At 37.4% G+C, this 17,428-nt stretch overlaps 1 protein-coding gene across 1 annotated transcript in view; it reads right to left on the reverse strand.

Moving 5' to 3' along the window:
- RPGR (retinitis pigmentosa GTPase regulator) overlaps nt 1–16,121 on the reverse strand; it is a 43,763-nt gene extending 27,642 nt beyond the window's left edge. Inside the window, exons 1-6 of the mRNA XM_065741561.1 lie at nt 16,023–16,121; nt 14,031–14,156; nt 7,655–7,747; nt 5,352–5,414; nt 3,653–3,811; nt 2,045–2,194 (exon numbers count right to left, since the gene is read on the reverse strand). Coding sequence (XP_065597633.1) covers nt 2,045–2,194; nt 3,653–3,811; nt 5,352–5,414; nt 7,655–7,747; nt 14,031–14,156; nt 16,023–16,098 — 667 coding nt within the window. The 5' untranslated portion in view covers nt 16,099–16,121. The remainder of the gene's footprint in view (nt 1–2,044; nt 2,195–3,652; nt 3,812–5,351; nt 5,415–7,654; nt 7,748–14,030; nt 14,157–16,022) is intronic.
- Between the last annotated feature and the right edge of the window lie 1,307 nt (nt 16,122–17,428).

Here is a 17,428-nt window from a genome sequence, read left to right on the forward strand (position 1 = left end):
TTTAAATTCATAATTTAATGGCCAGCATCACAGCTAAAATAATGCTTTGTTATAGTTCACTTAAATAAAATTACAAAAAAATATTTCTTTTCACCTTAAAACATGAATAGCAAAGCAGTCAGGCTTAATTTTTGCAGGAAATTGCAGAAATCCTTAAATCAGGATTTCCAGATACTAGAGGCTCAAAATTAAGACTTCTAACCTCAGAACCAGGCTTATTTAAACTGTAACACATACAGCAAGTTCCTGTTTTCACAGTTGAAAACCAGTCAATATTCTTATTAACGTTTTAAGAGGCACACTCTCTAATTCATAATTCTTTTTTTCCTCAGCCCTCTCCATTGAACACTTCTGCTCTCTCAGAGCACAGGCTGCTATCTCCTTGCTTTAAATGCTTGCCCTCAGCACTTCTTTTAATGAGAGCTTTTGTCACATCCCACTGTAAACTTGTCAGAATCACAGAACTACAGATTTTGGTTCAAAGTAGGAAAACATGCTTTCTCTATACTCGAAGAGAAGACATTTTTTCCCATTTATTTCAAGTTCAGGAAGCTGAGGAATTTCTAACAGTTACTGACCTCCTGACCACTCAGAGGTAAAATGATTTACTGTAATAAGAGTTGCATACTACAAGCTTAACACTTAGTTAATACTTGGCCATCTTCAGGAGGTCTCATTCTGTTAACAGCACATTCTCAGAGAGCTAGCTATCGTATGCGATAAAGTAACATTTATCAAGTAAGCTGAAAAAAGTAGCTGATGAAATGGTTACTGGGTACCCATTAAAGGCTTTACAATTAAAACTATTGATCCTTTGAAATCTTTAATTACTCTGGGGGCAAAATTGTACAGCTTAATAAGTAAATCTATAAGGCTGAGAGGAATTCATAGCTGCTCACTTCTAATACCATCCATACTGACCAACAAACTCAACCACATTAGCATCACAAAAAACTGAGCAGCGTCACCACCTTGTAAATGAAAAAACAGGTTGCAGAGTGAATACCCCAAAAGAATAGTACCCACACAAAATAACAAAGGTAAACAGTATAAATATATAATTTTTTTTTTTTGTATGGCTTATCCAGATGGCATAAAAACAACCAGTAAATTAGGAAAGGCTCACCTGTCACTGACAATCAAGGCTCACCCAGAACTCCACAAGGGGAGGGATCTCCAACAAGAGATCCTTCCCCAGTGGTGGTCAGCCCTTAAATGGGGTCTGGGAGAGGTGGAGCCAGACTGCACCCCTTCCGGTCACACAGTGCATTGCCTTCACCTGTGCTCCTGCGGCTGACTCAGTGCTCACCTCAGCTGATCCAGCAGTGCTTCAGGCCCTGATTCAACAGTTCACATACACAGGTGGAAAACAATAAAGAGGTGGGTTGGCTTGGAGATCAGACATTAGCTTATCGTAGTGTACACTTCTTGTATTGTATATTACCTGTTTAATTGACTTCAAAACTTAAAATTAAGATTTAACATCAAACTCTTAAAACAATGTTTCTCTGCTAGCAAACAAGATTATTTTTCCCCCAAAACACAGTAATTCTATTCAAGACTTTTATGTCTACGAAAGATGAAGATGGTTATTTGATCAACACAGGAACAAGAACAACCTCAAATAAAGTTGGATTACTGAAATGGTAGTATGAATCAACATTTGTCATAACCTTAATGAAAATAATGCTATGTGTGGTTGGATAGTAATTTTTCCTCATAACTTTTTGTTAATCATTGTGCTATGCAAAATATTTATGGCAATATTCTCTCATAGGATTTCTAACTAGATACAGACTATGTTACAGAAGAGATTACATGTAACTTTTCCAAATAATTAATATGGAATATCATTTTAGAGAACATCTCTATGGTAAAATCTCCCTGTGTGACACATAACCACATGGGTGACTTTCTCTTCTACCCGACAGTTATTGCTTACACAGTTTCAAAAGCAGCGAATACCTCATTAGCTACCTTTATAAAGACCACAATCTGAGGACCACTGACTTGTCTTTACTAACCACTATTCTCATTTTCTTACCTGTTATGAAGGCAGAATGATAATATCCACAGGATACAGAGGAAACAGGTTTTCCAACATCTACTTGACAAGGGACACTGACATAGGTTTTGTCAGCCAAGCCAATCTGACCTTCTGAATTATCACCCCACACAAAAAGCTGCCCATCCTCTAAAGCGAAGACACAGAAAGTTAACAGATTTAAACCAAAACTACACTAGTAAAAAGTCAATTTAACTATTCAAGAAGCATTTCATAAACTATGTACAACACTACCAAATGTCATTATCTCAGAGACAAAAAGTTATACTTAACACAATGCAACACCATAGTTGGAAGTATGAGGTTATCCCCTAATCAAAAACATTATGATCAAATCCTCTTACACAATAAACAGCAAGAGTAAAAACTATGCAGAAGATGTCCTTCAAAAAGAGAAAAATTGAGAACATAAGACAACTCAGTTTCCAGACAACAGCATTAAAACACGATAGTGAAAAGACTTCTCATTTCTGGTAGCACTTCACTATTTTCTTGTTTTTTTTCAAACTTATGCTCTATTCTGACTTTGTTCTCACTTATTTATTAGTTATCTTTCAGATCTTATCACAGGTTATTACGTAGCCCAGCTTATATTTTGTTTTTCTTAAACTATCAGCTCTTCAACTATCAGCTCTTTATTAAGACAGTCTCTGTTGGCACAAAGACCAAAGAAAGCAGCAAGAACCAAAAAAAGATAGCAAACAACATGAAAAACGTCGAGGTTTTTCTAGAAATAAGGTCTTCTCTCTGGGTATTTCTTACTGGTGGGAAATAGGTTGTGAGTAAAGAACAATCATATACAATGTTACTGAGGTGTTGGTTGGAAACACTCTCATTCAAGGTTCATTTACAAATCTTACAACAATGTTATCAATAGCAAAAAAAAGAAAAAGAAAAAAAGAAAGCAAAGTATATCTTTTTTATATACTGACGCTTTGTTACATTCTGAAATCACAGCCACCATAATTTATCCTAAACATGTACAAACAATTCCTTTTAGCAAGACTCGTGAAATTACAGGTTAATAAAGGACTACACATACAACAGCTGGATGTATTCTAATCTTTTAGAGTTCATCAAGTCATCACCATTTAATTTTGCCACTGAAGCAACAGCTCAGGCTGCTCTCAGAATTAGTAATGACACAGTTGTGTAGCCTCTAACAGTAGACCAAAATAACTGCAATAAGAAGTGGAATTAGAGAAAACTTAGTTTCATCTTTTAGCTGGCTTTCCTGGAAATTAACTGCATTTTTTTTTCCACAAAAGTGGGAAAATGTACACCCAAAAGTGTATTTATAATGTCTTTCCTTTGTATGGATTCTTAGTAACTAGTGCAGACTGAAACCTTACTGCACAGCTACAAAAATCATAGGAAGCTATTGAGAAGACACCCCTCAACATACTATATTGAAATATGCAATATTTCATACATTGCATATATAAAAAAATTCAAGGTTTAGTGGGGAAAGAAGATGGGGAGGATTACAAAATACACACATACATGCAGACAGAAGGCTGGAATAAATTTTTCTCTGGAACACCAGGTTCAAACACACAAACAGATTTTATTAGCTGTTGCTCTTACCAGTTACTGCTGCTGAAGTGTATGATCCAGCTGCTAGCTGTTTGATCTTGTGCTGGTTGGTAAAAAAACTAATTAAATGAAATGTGATCCTTTCCTCTGTGTCACCTAATCCCAACTGACCTTCACTGTTACCTCCAGCAGCATACACATTCCCTTTTTCTGCATATAGAAAAGCACATGTAATACAGAGAATGAGGACATTCTCAACAGCAGCCAAAAGTCAGAGAAATTGCAGCAAGTCATTTAATTTTCTACAGATAAAAATCTACAGAAAAGTACGGGGGTCTACTGCCCTCTAATATTCTAGAATTGACACTGAATGTTCCTGCTGTCATTAGCAGGGAGGCTTTCCTGCACACATTTAGATCAGAACACTCTAAAAGCCTTACACATCCACAGACTGAATGTGCTTCCCAACATTTTGGAGACTGATCTGAAAAATAAGTGTAATTTTAAGTTGGGGAAAAGTCTTGACGAAATGAGTACTAGCAGCCTTCTCGTCCAGAAGCAGCCCCTTTCCTAAAGTATTTATAATTTAATTTAAGATAAAATGAAGGGAAATCAAAGAATGATGTCATGGACAAGAGAATTAAAGAGATGTATAACTTGACAGTTTTGAATAATAGCAATGGAATACACTTTTACTTACATTTTTATTAAAAATATTTCACTCATATTAATATTTAAATCACTTTCAATTTAATTAGCTTGATCTTTATTTTGCTTTAGAATCTCAAAACTGAAGTTAAAGCTGATGATTAACATCTTTAACCTAAAAGAATTTCAAAATTTATACTTTTAATTTTAGCGTGTTTCACATTTTAAGAGATCATCTATGATGAAAAACACAAGGTCAATAAATAGCATAAATCCAGACATAAAAGTGATAAGAAACTGACATATAACTTACAAATGATCCTTGGTATATAAACGGTCACAAATTACTCAGCTAGAGCGTATACTAAAAGTGACTAATATTTACCCTGTGCAGTCTTGCATATTCAACTGTTATTAAAATGTTCTGTTTTATTCTAATAGTCTTATTTACTGTGCTCTTGGTCTCCACACATGTAAACCCCCTAATAATCAACAATTCTCTTTATAATATTACCTCTAAAGCATTGCAAGAACAAAGATGGCTATCCCATTATATAAATTTTAGAACCATGATGATCATTTGTTTTCTCTCTAGAAATTTATTTTTCGTGTAAATTTAGTTTATTTATTTATAGCTTAATAAAGAAACTTGTCAATGAAATAGCAGACTTCTGTGTCTAAATAAAGTGCAACATACATACAAGGCTTCAAAACATAATGTACTACTGCTTTTATTTAAATACTTAACTTCATGCTCGTAACAGTGCATTCCTTGTCAAAGGTACAGATATATAAAAATACTCCTGTGCCCACAAAGAAAGGGCTTCTGTGAAACTGGTAATTGTTAACCATACCCCAAATACAGATAACAAGATAAAAGTACAGATAAAAGCTAGTAAATTCCTACATAACATTATTTTATTAATGCATTGCATAGAGTAATTCAAACATTCAAAGGTTTGTATATAAAAAAAAAGAAACAAGTTTTAACAGCACATTCTTCTTTTTTCTTTTCTGTACACTCCTAGGGTTACCAATGTAATTTTTGCATTCAAACAAAGGAAAAAATCTACCTTCAATACATATATAAGTTGTTACATACCTGTGTAAACTAAAGTGTGATTTCTTCCACAAACAGCAAGTTTTGTTTTTTCTGGTTTTAAAGCTATGAATTAAAGCCAAAGGAGGGGTGAGGTTACAAACAGGCTGACAGCAGGTTCAACAGCATAATGTTCAACGCACTATAGAAAACTGGTTTTTTTTTTCTTCATATTTTTACCAACAGAATGTCTACAAGATTAGTTGGCCATTTGATCTTAGCACATGACTTAGTAATCAGTATCAGGGTCAGGATGATGGTTGGTGACTTGAAGATGGTTGCTTTATCCCAGTGCCACACTTCACACTATTTACCACTTTCCGGATATTCCTCAAAGGGTACATCACTTTTCAGAACAAAATGCATGTTTAGAGCTGTCTTCAAATCACAATTCACTGTTTTGCTTCTCCTGCTAATTAAAATCTTTCAAGTAATTCTTTTTTTCTGTCATCCTTACCTGCCTCACTATGCACAGCTACTTTTTATTTAGATTTTTGCTCTGTACTGCTACTCTACTAACTTCTAAACTCACAATTATTAAGGCCAGTTCTATCTACATACCATCCAAGCTCAATTTTATCTCAATTACCATCCATCCGTGCATGCTCCTTTCTGCAGTCTAGTCACCATAAAAGACCAGGAATGTACACAAGGGGATGTATCAAGAGTTTTGGTGGGAGAGAACACAGTGTTGGCTTTATCCCATGTAAGCGCACTCCATCTCAGAAACAGTGAAAAAATTATCTCACTGACTTTTCCATTCTCTACCCAGTTATTAATTTTTGCCAACATTTTTTCTTTACTCATCCATGTCCATTTAAAATATACAATACTCATCAAGCTATTAAAAAATGATTGTGTTTACATAAAATATTTTTTTCCACTGCATTGGTCCTTGACAAAGACAACAACCATAATTCCTTTCACAAAATCCTTTAAGTCCCTCCAAATCAACCTTCATCAGCAACATAACATTCACATTAAATTCCTCTCTCTGTCCTACCAAGCCACTAAGTAAATCTATCTACGTAAGCATGAAGTCTCTGATGTCACATAGATGCAAACAAAAATTGTTCAAACTTGGCATCCTACATATCCTCCCTGATACCTGCCCTTACCACCAGGCAGGAACCGTAACATTTCCAATATTGTTTTTTTTCCCACAATATTAATTTGCTGCTATATCCCAACATTCTGCCTCCTACACCAGCAATAATTTTGATCAGCTCATCAGAATCTTGTACTCCCTAACCTTCTTCCCACTAAAGCTAATCAATTGTATATATCGCTGGCAGTTTTTCATAACCAATTTCATTATACTAGTTAAGACCCAGAATGATTTTGTCAGAAAATGAGCAGTCACAATTATTACAGTCTGAGCAGAAATGAAAACACTGTATTTGCAACTCCATTCTCAAAGCAAACTGATGCCTGAAAGCTAGTGAGAAAAGCTCCAGAACATTCTCCTGCTGCCTACTGCCAAGAGAAGAAAGATAGCCCCCTTGTGACTTTTTTTCAGTGGAAGCCAAGACTGTTTGCATTGCTGACATCTTCTCTCTGTCTTTTATTGCCCATTGCAACCTGACAGTGAAACAAAACTTGACACCGAATTCATTTGAGCCAAAGTAAGAATCAGTCTCTCATGGCTGACAGATATGAACCAGAGAGTATTTTCATTCTCCATCTGAACTGAAATAGAGAAGCAGATGAAGTACAGTAGAATAAAATAAATCAAGAAGAAAAGTTTGAACTAACAGGGTAATTTGTTCTTAAACAATAAGCTAGCAGACCAATCCGCTAAGAGAAAGGATGAGGATAAACATGTAATGATGAAAAGGAACGTGTTAGTGGGACAGGTATTATCTGACATACATAAGGAGGTAGGGAAAATACACTGACTCAGTTTTGCTTGACAAGATAAAACTGGCTAGGAAAGGTTAAAAAAATTACAGAATACAACAAAAATATTTTACAAACTATGACATTCATTTTAATGCTTTTTTATACTTCAAACAAATGAATCTACATTTATGGCCCCTTGGACAAATCTTACACTTGCTAAAAAGAAATAAAAGGAATGGATTATATGTATCTGAAATAATTTTCAGAAACAAAAGAACCCCGAACCTGAAACTGACAGAAAAGCAGTTAGGCTTCCTTTTAAATTATCTTAAAGAGCTTACACAGTAAGCTACACATGCTACACGTGAGTAAAGAAATCAGAATCAGTTATTTTGGAATGGCAACTTTTAAAGCATTTTTTCACAATAACAAATTTTTGAAAGGACAAAAAAAATTAATCAAACCTTTAACACACGTTGGTTTGCTGACAGTATTCTTTGATCCTAGTCCTAACTGGCCCCAGTTGTTACTTCCAAACATGTAAAGTTTACCATTCCCTGAAAGAAAAGGCACAGTCAGAATCCATGAGTATCTGAATATCTCATACAAGATGAGGCAGTCACACGCACGTTATGCTATTTATTATATCCTTTTTAATGTAAGATTTAGAATTTAGCAATTCCATGTGTATGCATAAGCAACAATTAATGACCTGATTTTTCAGTAAGTAGTAATTGCACTGTAGGTGTATTTAGTAAGAAATATATATACAGAAGAAATGACAAAAGAGGGGACAAACAGACTTAAATCCTTTCCTTAAGCTACTGCTCAGATAAAACGCTCATCAGAAAATACAAAAGGAGTGCTCTCAGACAGACAGAGCAGTTTCTAGAAACCTTCTGACAAAGTAACAGTGCATTAAACTGAGCACCCACACCTTTACCTCAGACACAGGGATGAATTATGCAGATATATAATTAATATAAACAGAAATTTGTGATCTTCAGCTTATTTTATTGTCCACTGGAGGAAAATATGTAATTGCTAAATATCCTGTCTTAAAATGATCTGTAAATTGCACTTCTTTAGAACATAATTTATGATACATTTTTGAAGGCGTTCACAAATTAAATGGATTTTCCTTTGGACAAATACATGTGACAAGAGCCTTTTTTTTTTCTCTGCATCTTTCATCACGGATTAATCTGGTACTCTGCATTTAAAGAAGGAATGTGTAAAAACACCATGCAATCAGGGAGTTCTGTGTGCCTAAATGAAAACACCAGATTTGAAATCTTCAACAGGAGCAATGCTAAAATTGTGTTTCAGAAAGTTGCATGACATGTATTTGAATTTGCAGGTTTGACCATGACAAGCAGCCAACTGTTTTCATTCAGAATAACTCAATCTTAAAGAGGATGATAAATGAACAGATAAAAGTGTTCTCGTTGGGCATGCAGATCAGACTGCCAAGTCTCGCTACTAACAATACCTTATTTTGATTCATCTCATTTTCATTTCATTTGTTAAAGTAATGGCTCTTGTAAAACTGTGAATGTCGTATCCAAAGATATAACCCCACCTCCAACAGAAATATTTACAAAACAATGGAAGTTAATTTGTCAAAAAATAAACCAAAAACCAACAAACAAAATCTTTTACAACTGTTAAAACAAGGTAGTTTACTTTTGCTGAAGCTCTGTATTTGTGAGTTGATTCCATCACTGAGCTGTCATGTAAATAAGCTTTCAGTTACTCTAACCATCAGTTATCATACGAGCACAATGCATTATCAGCAATTCCACATAATAATACCAAAATATTAAGTCTGTTTGTACATGAGTAGCATAGGTTCCTTGTGAAGGTTCTGAATGTGATTTACAGAGACTCTGAAATACGATTTTGAGATTTGTAAAACATAGTAGTAGTTACAAAATATTTTTTTTAATATTACCACAAATTTAAAATAAAAATAGCAATTAAACAAAAATCGAACAGTAACTATTACCTAACATCTCAATCAAATTGTTAGATTTGGCAATTACACGTCAACATTTTGTCTTTCCAGTAGAGGTGAAATGGAAGAAAGTCTGAGGTCAGGGCTATGCTCATCATATCTCATTAATAGCATTTGTATCACCACCCTGAGTTTGGTAATGCAACCATGCCAAAATATATGCAGAGGTATATCACTGAAAGCAAAACACATATTAAGAAAGAGAATTTTTATTAGCAAGTGGCATCCTACACTGGTATATGCATCTTTGTAGCCCTTCTGCATACTTTTTAAAGGCTGAACACTGTAATATTCATGTGGGAACATGGTATCCGGTTGCCATAATTCAATTAAATCACATTCTCTTTTATCCATTCAGAATTTCAGTAGGTCACGCTTTTAATCCCATAATCTGCTGTTTCTTACACCAATCTTTTAGTTCTCAAACACTGCTTTGTAAGTCAAGAAGCTTAACAGACAAGCAGAATTTTGTTATATTCTTTACCAGCTGAGTGACTGCCTTTGATAATTTCAGGCTTTCAACACTTAGCAGTGTATCAGAAAAAAAAGAAAAAGAAAAAGAAAAAGAAAACAGGAGTAGGTAATTCAGACAGGGAATAAAATCTAATAGGCACTACACACACAAACCTTACCAAATGCTTATAATGAAGCAATGCTTCTAGGTCAGCATAGCAGATCAGGCTTATAAAAGGCATTTGATGGAATCTCAGCTGGAAAATAAACACAACAGAATTCTGCAAAATGCCCTCTTTTCGTAATTGCCTATTGAATTATCTCTAGTCATCACCACAGATGTACTGAAGTGAGAACTACTTTAGCAACAGACAAATAGGCAAGGATCATTTAAAAACCCTACAAACTCAGGTCACTCTCCGTCTTCTTGTATCCACTTTGGCCACCTGGCAAAGCAAGCAGAAGACATGCGCCACAGTAATGACATAAAGAAGCTAACTGGATTGTTTTGGTGATGTAAACACACTCCTAACACTACTCTGCACCTCTCCTGGTGCAAGATTGGGCTATTTCCCCAACATACGTATACATAAGCGAATCACTAGTGGATGTTTCACCAACACTAATTTGGATATATTAACAGTAGCTATTGCATCTTTCAGGAGAAAATTTTGTGAGACTTCAGGAGGAGAGCATCCCCTAACTAGTAAAGAGCTCATACAGTGGCTGCTATCACAACCTTACAACTTCATTTGTTGTGTGATGCCCTGTTCACGAAGCCAGGCTAAAACGAGTCATTCTGCAGCTGAGGAATACAAGCTGAAATAATTAGTACTTAATGATAACAGCACAGAGCCATGTGTATCATCTGTGTTCTGTGCAATTTCCTCCTGGGCTTCTACATAGTATAAGCATGCAGGAGTGCTAAAAGAGGTAGAGTACATAGAGACTTCAAATATTTATTATTAGATTCTGTTGTGAAGTATTATCTGAAGAAAATTTCAGACATGCCACACATCATGTTGGGCTTTTTTTATTTGTGCTATTTCACGAATAAACAATAATCCATATACAATTCAAATACATCTCATAGAAATGGGAATGACATCAGTTTTCTATACCTAAGTCACAAACATTCTCAAAAGTCTTACTAAGCAGTAAGAACAGTCATGCTTAGGATATTTAGCATCATACAAACAAAAACAGTGCAGTATGTTGCTTGCTCCTATGCATACCAAAAAATACTACAAACACAGAGTAATCTTCCTCATTTTCCTCTTGCAGCTAACTGCAAAAGGTACTGTGCCATATTCTGATGGCCTGCCAGCAGCAAGAGAGAAGAGATGGAATTTGGTGTCTAAAGATCTGGAGAGATTTCAATGTTTCTTTTATCTATATCGCTGAATATTTAGTGCTTTCCATAACTTGAAACTATGTCCATATTATCTTATTATGTCCACATGAATCTCTTTCCTTCCACCCTCTTGCACTGGGAGCTTCAACTCTGTCCAGAGATCTGAGTCCAGAAGATCCATCTTTCGCCATTTCCTCCTTGTGAATAGAATTGGTCTCTTAGATCAAATGTGGGTGACCTGCCTAGGATCAAGTCCTACAAACAATGAAACAGGAGTTAACTTTAAGAAGTTCATAGAAAAGAAAATTATTAATAGAAAGATAATAGGAAGAGATTCTTAAAAATATGGTCAGTGTCACATACTTCACACTAGCTCCCAACAGGATGAATAAATTGCTTTCCAAAGCATGCAGTTACAAAAGATGAAGGAAGTAAACAGTGTTCTCGGGCCAAAAAATATAGGAATGGGGCAAGACATGCTAAGCATATTGAAAACGATGCTGGAACAATACTGCTCAGACAACAAAAAGCAAAAACCTGCTTGAGCACTTCATTCAAGACTGTACTAGAGGCAGAGAGAAAATGAGGAAGGAAATAAAAAATTTGATCCCGAATTCCAGAGTTGAAGGAGGAAGTGTCTTTCCTGACCAGCTCAGCACATTCAGTCAGCAAGAAACTATTACTAGTACACTCTATTCCAACAGAGCCACAGTGTGTAAGTAGAACTTATTTTGGACTGTAACTCCTGATGTGGAAAGCCAAAGACCAGAGGTTTTTTTATGTTTAGTTTACACTATCTAAAAGCCACAGGGGAATGCTAACGTTGGGTTACATGAAAGAAGTATCTGAAATGTTCTGAATATTTTATCAGAATGCTGAATATTACCTGCTGCACCTTTTCTTCATTCCCGTGCAGTGCTAGATATAGCTGTCTTTCCTGTCCCAAATCAGTTGTAAGGGATGTTTTGAATCAGCTCACACGACTGCTTTACTTATAACAGTTGAGGTATGTTAGTATAACATGCTAGTGTAAATCTGACACGTTTCTATTGTTTTAATCTACCTCTGTCCCCTAACTACATAGTTCCCACCATATACTCCAGGGGTGGAAAAAAAATGGTGTGGGAAATGTGACATGTAAATGAAGACTGAAATGAAAACGAAAAATGCATTAATACGCACCTGCTTGAGATTCTTTTCTCTCTTCCAGGTCAGGTTCAGCTGGATTTCAAGGAACTCCTGGTTTCTCCTAAAGCCTGCATCCTTCCAGTAAACTCACCACACACCTCTGGAGCTCTTTATTTCCAGGTATTATTGCAGTTCAATGACATTCACAAAAGGCTTTAATTCCACTGTATCATCCAACTCCATCTAACAGCAGAAACATGTGGTGCACACGCACAGTTGCAAAGAACACAGTTGCAAAGAAATGAGGGTCAAAGATGTCCTCTTTTCCATCTTTACCATTTCATACGACTTGTGTGGACTCATTTTGTTCAGTGTAGGACAACATTTTACCTTCAGTTTTGCCTCTACTTTATAACATCCCAAAAAACTGCTTGGGATTGAGGATTTCTTTATTTTCTTTAATGCTTATGCAGTTCCTTCTCCACAGATACTCTGGGAAAATGAAGCTCATATTATCTACATGCACCCCTCAGGACTTATCTGCATACTACAACACCAAAGGCAAGCAACAGAGCCATCTTTAAAATCTGAAGTATATACTGAGAACAGATAAGAGCTAGTAGAGAAATGGTGCTGCACGCAACCCTGTGCAACTTGACTTCTTCCAAAGCTTCACTCAAGTGGTCGCTAAGACAGGGACATAGGGATTAGAGGACTGCTGTTGCTGAGGCTAACAGCACTGGCAAGAGCATATACTGGGAGAATTCAAGGGGGCAATTTCAATTTACCTGCCTGAACTCAGAATTATACCTGTGTTATTTCAAACGGAGTACGGGCACACCAAAGGAAACTTATAAATGGGAAAGGAACATTTCCAGTGCCCCAGGATGCATTCTGATTAATTTAATGCAACAGGCAACTTAACAGAATAGGTTCAATCCAAAAAGGAGTGTGAAGTTTGTTCAAAACATAATTTATTCATGCATAATTCATTTTCTGTGAAGTTAGGCTTGAAAAATTCATTGTATAATTTCAGTTCAAATTGCTATGCAGTGCATGAAGTTCATATTCTTTTAAGATCTTAAGAAATTATTTAGTAAGCAATAAACAGGATATAACACTCAGCACTGAAGAAGAGTAAATGTCCTTCAAGAAAGAAGTCCTGGAAATATGCGTAGGAGTTTCTAGGTGAAGTCTGATTATCTACTGGAAGTTAGCTGTCAATATAATTAACACGTTTTCATCACAAAAGAGTAGTCTCATTCATGTAACAAATGGAACAAACTCTTCGATGTGTATTGCTTCCATCGTTTCAAAGCCATGAAAAGGAAAATGAATAAAGACTGCTCAATGTATTGCAGTTGAGCTTCCCTAGATACGTCTGCAATTTATTTCTCATTTTAGTAGGGTTTTCTGAAGTTCTGAGTTATTTTTTTAAGGTTTTTTTTTTTCAATTGACCGTAAACCAATAATTCAGAATTTTCTTTCAGAGAAACAACTTCATCTGTCATTACAGGCAGATTCCTAGCCAACTTGTTCAATGAGTCCAACAGATACTGTTTACTTCCACAATACAAACCTGTATATTTAAGATTGTCCTCTGGACACCATTGGACTTTCAGGAAACACTCAAGCTGAACAACGAAATTCTTATTTCAAATCCAAGATGCTAAGTTCAGTTATTACAGATTCACTCACAACAGTTGCTGGACCTCACATTAACTACAAAGGCATCCATCAGCCCCAGTATAAACAGTCCCTTCTCCTCTCCCCATTCTGCACATTACCTCAGAATTCAAATTGTAGCTTTCCAAGCGGTCCAAATGCATAAACATACATCTGTATACATACTATATGTATAATCAAATGTGCTGCTTCCAATACTGACCTGTAACAACAGCAGTGTGTTCATCTCCACATGATATATGTACAGGCTTGTCATTTTTGAACCAGAACTTGCTAGGAACATTTTCTGCAAAGTTACTTTTTCCAAAAGTGAAAACAGCACCTGACTCTAAAACATAAAAAATCAATGTCAATTTTAGTGAAAACACATTTTGTCTCATACCTTTTAAAACAACAATTTTCTATGAATCCAACTGTGCACTTTAGTTACCCATCTTCTTCTTTTTAATAAAATAATAATGTCTGAAGTGTTCTATTCTGTTTAATTGTGACTACTTCATTTTTATGCTCAAATTTTAGTCCTTCTGCCCCAAAAAGTAGAATAAAAAGCTCATCGTGAAAGCAGGTTGAGACAAAGAATCCTCACCTATGTTTATACTTGAATTCAATCATGTTTTCCAAATTTAATTCAAGAGATACACACACTGTAAAGAGCTGACAGTCTCCAAACTGACCATGCTTCCTCACCCATCCAAAAAGATACACGTGCCCTAAAAATGGCCTCCTAAAACCAAGACCCTCAGACATCAAAACACAGGTTGCCTCAACTGCCTTTGATCATAGGCTATCATAGAAATAAACAAACAAACAAGCCTTGCAATAAAACCTGGACAGTTCTTTTGACCTTTGTATAGCTTTCTCACTTCTTCCCACTTTTAGAAGTGTCAGCAACATTCATTCACTCACTGGTCCAGCGTTCAGTCAAGCATTTGGCTTGAAAAAGAAAATATTTTCTACAGGAAAATAAAGGATCTTAAATAAGTTGCCAAAAGATGTCAAACTTTGTGTCTTAAGCAAAGAATTGTTTTTGAGGGAGGCATGACTTCTCTTTGCAGACTTTTTTTTTTTTTAACCATACAGGTCTGTGATAGCACAGCATATATAATTTTATAATAACAATGCATTCACTGAAAATATGCATATTGAAATGCTTTGTTGCATCAATGGCCTGCAGCCCAGCTCCAAAAACAACAGCTCTGTCTTCTGTAGGCTTGATACTCATTTTGAGAAGGTTCTTTAACTTAGAACTTTCTGATATCATAACTTGTTGGTAACGCACAAATGACATGTTATTTGATGCACCAGTCTCAGAATACATTTAAAGAATTGTAGTTACTGCCTCTCTAGTTGTTTCACTTTTATTAGATGAACCTTTGTGCAAATTTAAGCTTTTAAATAGATTATACAATGGCTTGGGTGGAAAGGGACCTTAAAGATCACCTAGTTCCACTTCCTGCTATGGGCAGGGCTGGGGCACATCCAATCTGACCTTGAGCACCTCCAGGGATGGGGCACAACAGCTTCTCTGGGCAGCTGTGCCAGAGCCCCACCATCTCTGGGTAAAGAATTTCCTCCTAAGCTCTGACCTAAATCTCTCCTCTTTTAATTTAAAGCCATACCCCCTTAGTCTTATTGCTAGCAAACCATGTAAAGAGGTTGGTACCCCCTCCTGCTTATATGCTCCTCTCAACTAATGGAAGACAGCAGTGATGTCTCCCCAGAGCCTTCCCCAGGCTGAACAAACCCAGCCTGCCTTTTGAGAAAGGATGCTTACATCCGATTCTCCAGCCCACTAGCAAGCCACATTCAGTGATCTATCTGGCAAACAGAGAGTTCTCCAAATAATTTTTATTTTAGAAACAGTAATCGGGATATGTAAATATGAATTCAACCCATGCAAGAAACAGGATACCTTAATTCACAAACCACCCTCCTATCTCAGTAAATCCGAAGTCTCAGCTGTCACTTTGGAAATTAAACCCTACGAATCACGCGGGTAAACTCCACAGAACCCAAACGAGCCACTCGCCATCTCGGCACCGAGCAAGAAAACAAGGCAGCCCCTGCGTCACCCCACAGAGGACAGGGGCACACGGGCGGCCGAGGGGAGGCGACGAAGGCCGGGGGGGGCACTGGGAAAACGAGATGCCCCCAGGCGGCAGCAGCGGGCAGAGAGGCCCATCCCCCGACTCACCCGGCACCGGCAGCTCTTCCTCCTCGGCGGGATCGGCCATAGCAACGCGCAGCCAGCGCTCGGCCCCGCGCCCCATGCAGACACCTCGGCCTGCCGGAAGTAAACAGAGGGCCTGCCACGGGCAACGGCCATAGAGAGCGCCCGGCGAGTGGAGCAGCCGGCGGCGGAGGCGGCAGCGCCCCCTGGCGGTCGGCGGTAGTGCGGCAGCGCGGAGTCCCCTCGCCGCTGCCTCTCAGATGCGCTTGGTCTTCCTTGGCTGTGGCACCCGACGCACGGCACGCGGCACACAAGCCTGTAGTTACAACCTAAAGCAGACAGAAGGTTTGGGATTTCTGTGTTCCAGGGCACGGCATGTGAAATGCAGCAATAAGAGTACATGGGCTAAGAAATACCAGCAGAGAGAGAATAGTGTACCGTAAACCTGTATTGATAGAGAGAAAAGTAGATCAGGATAAAGGAATTATTATTGTCATTCGTTATGAACGTGAACTCGACTGTTCCATTAAACTGTATCCTCTATGAGTTTTTCAAGATTACACCTGTGAATACCACTGGAATGTCTGTTGCTTCGATTTGATGGAATCCTTTGTTGTTGTTTTTTTCTTCTTTACTTAGATTTTATTTCTTAAAATCATCAGCTAAAATGATGTCTTAAGCTAAAGCCAGATTTTAAAGCAGTGAGGTTCCCCTACACCTTTGTAATTTCCAATGTTCCTCAAAGGATTCTGCAGTGAAGGTTTTTAGTCCCTCAAATACTGTGAAGAAAGGAAAAGCAATTGGTATCATGCTTCTATACTGAACACATGCTTAGAAGATGGCAGAGAAGGTCAGTTGCCAACCAAAATTCTTTCTTCTGCTCAGAGTCTGTCCATTGACTTATTTTAGGCTTGTTTTCTGTGTTTCTCTTCCCTTCTTTTTAACCATTTCTAAAATGGAGATGATGGAGTGAAGTGGATGTAGATGATGGAGTGAAGGCATCCCTATTGCTGCTGAGGGACTGAGCTTTGAAGATGAACTTCTGGATGAAGAGCTGGATGCAAGTCAGCAGGAACAGCCTTTGATTGTCAGCAAAGATGAAGCTGTGCATGTTGCAGTATTGACACTGGCCACCGCAGTCACAGAACCAGAGAATCATTAAGGCTGGAAAAGACTGCTAAGATCACCTAGTCCAGCCATCAGCTGATCCCCACCATGCCATGCCCCTCAGTGCCACATCCACACAGTTCTTGAACACCTTCATGAACAGAGACTCCACCACCTCCCTGGGCAGCCTGTGCCACTGCCTCACCACCCTTATGGAGAAGAAATCGTTCCTAATATCCAACTAGAACCTTCCCTGGCACAGTGTGAAGCTATTCACTCTTCTCCTGTCGTTGTTACCTAGGAGAAGAGGCCCACCCCCATCT

The sequence above is a fragment of the Cyrtonyx montezumae genome, unplaced genomic scaffold, assembly GCF_038088225.1.
Source record: "Cyrtonyx montezumae isolate F1298 unplaced genomic scaffold, pur_monq_1.0 scaffold_3, whole genome shotgun sequence".
In the NCBI taxonomy this organism is placed as follows: Eukaryota; Metazoa; Chordata; class Aves; order Galliformes; family Odontophoridae; genus Cyrtonyx; species Cyrtonyx montezumae.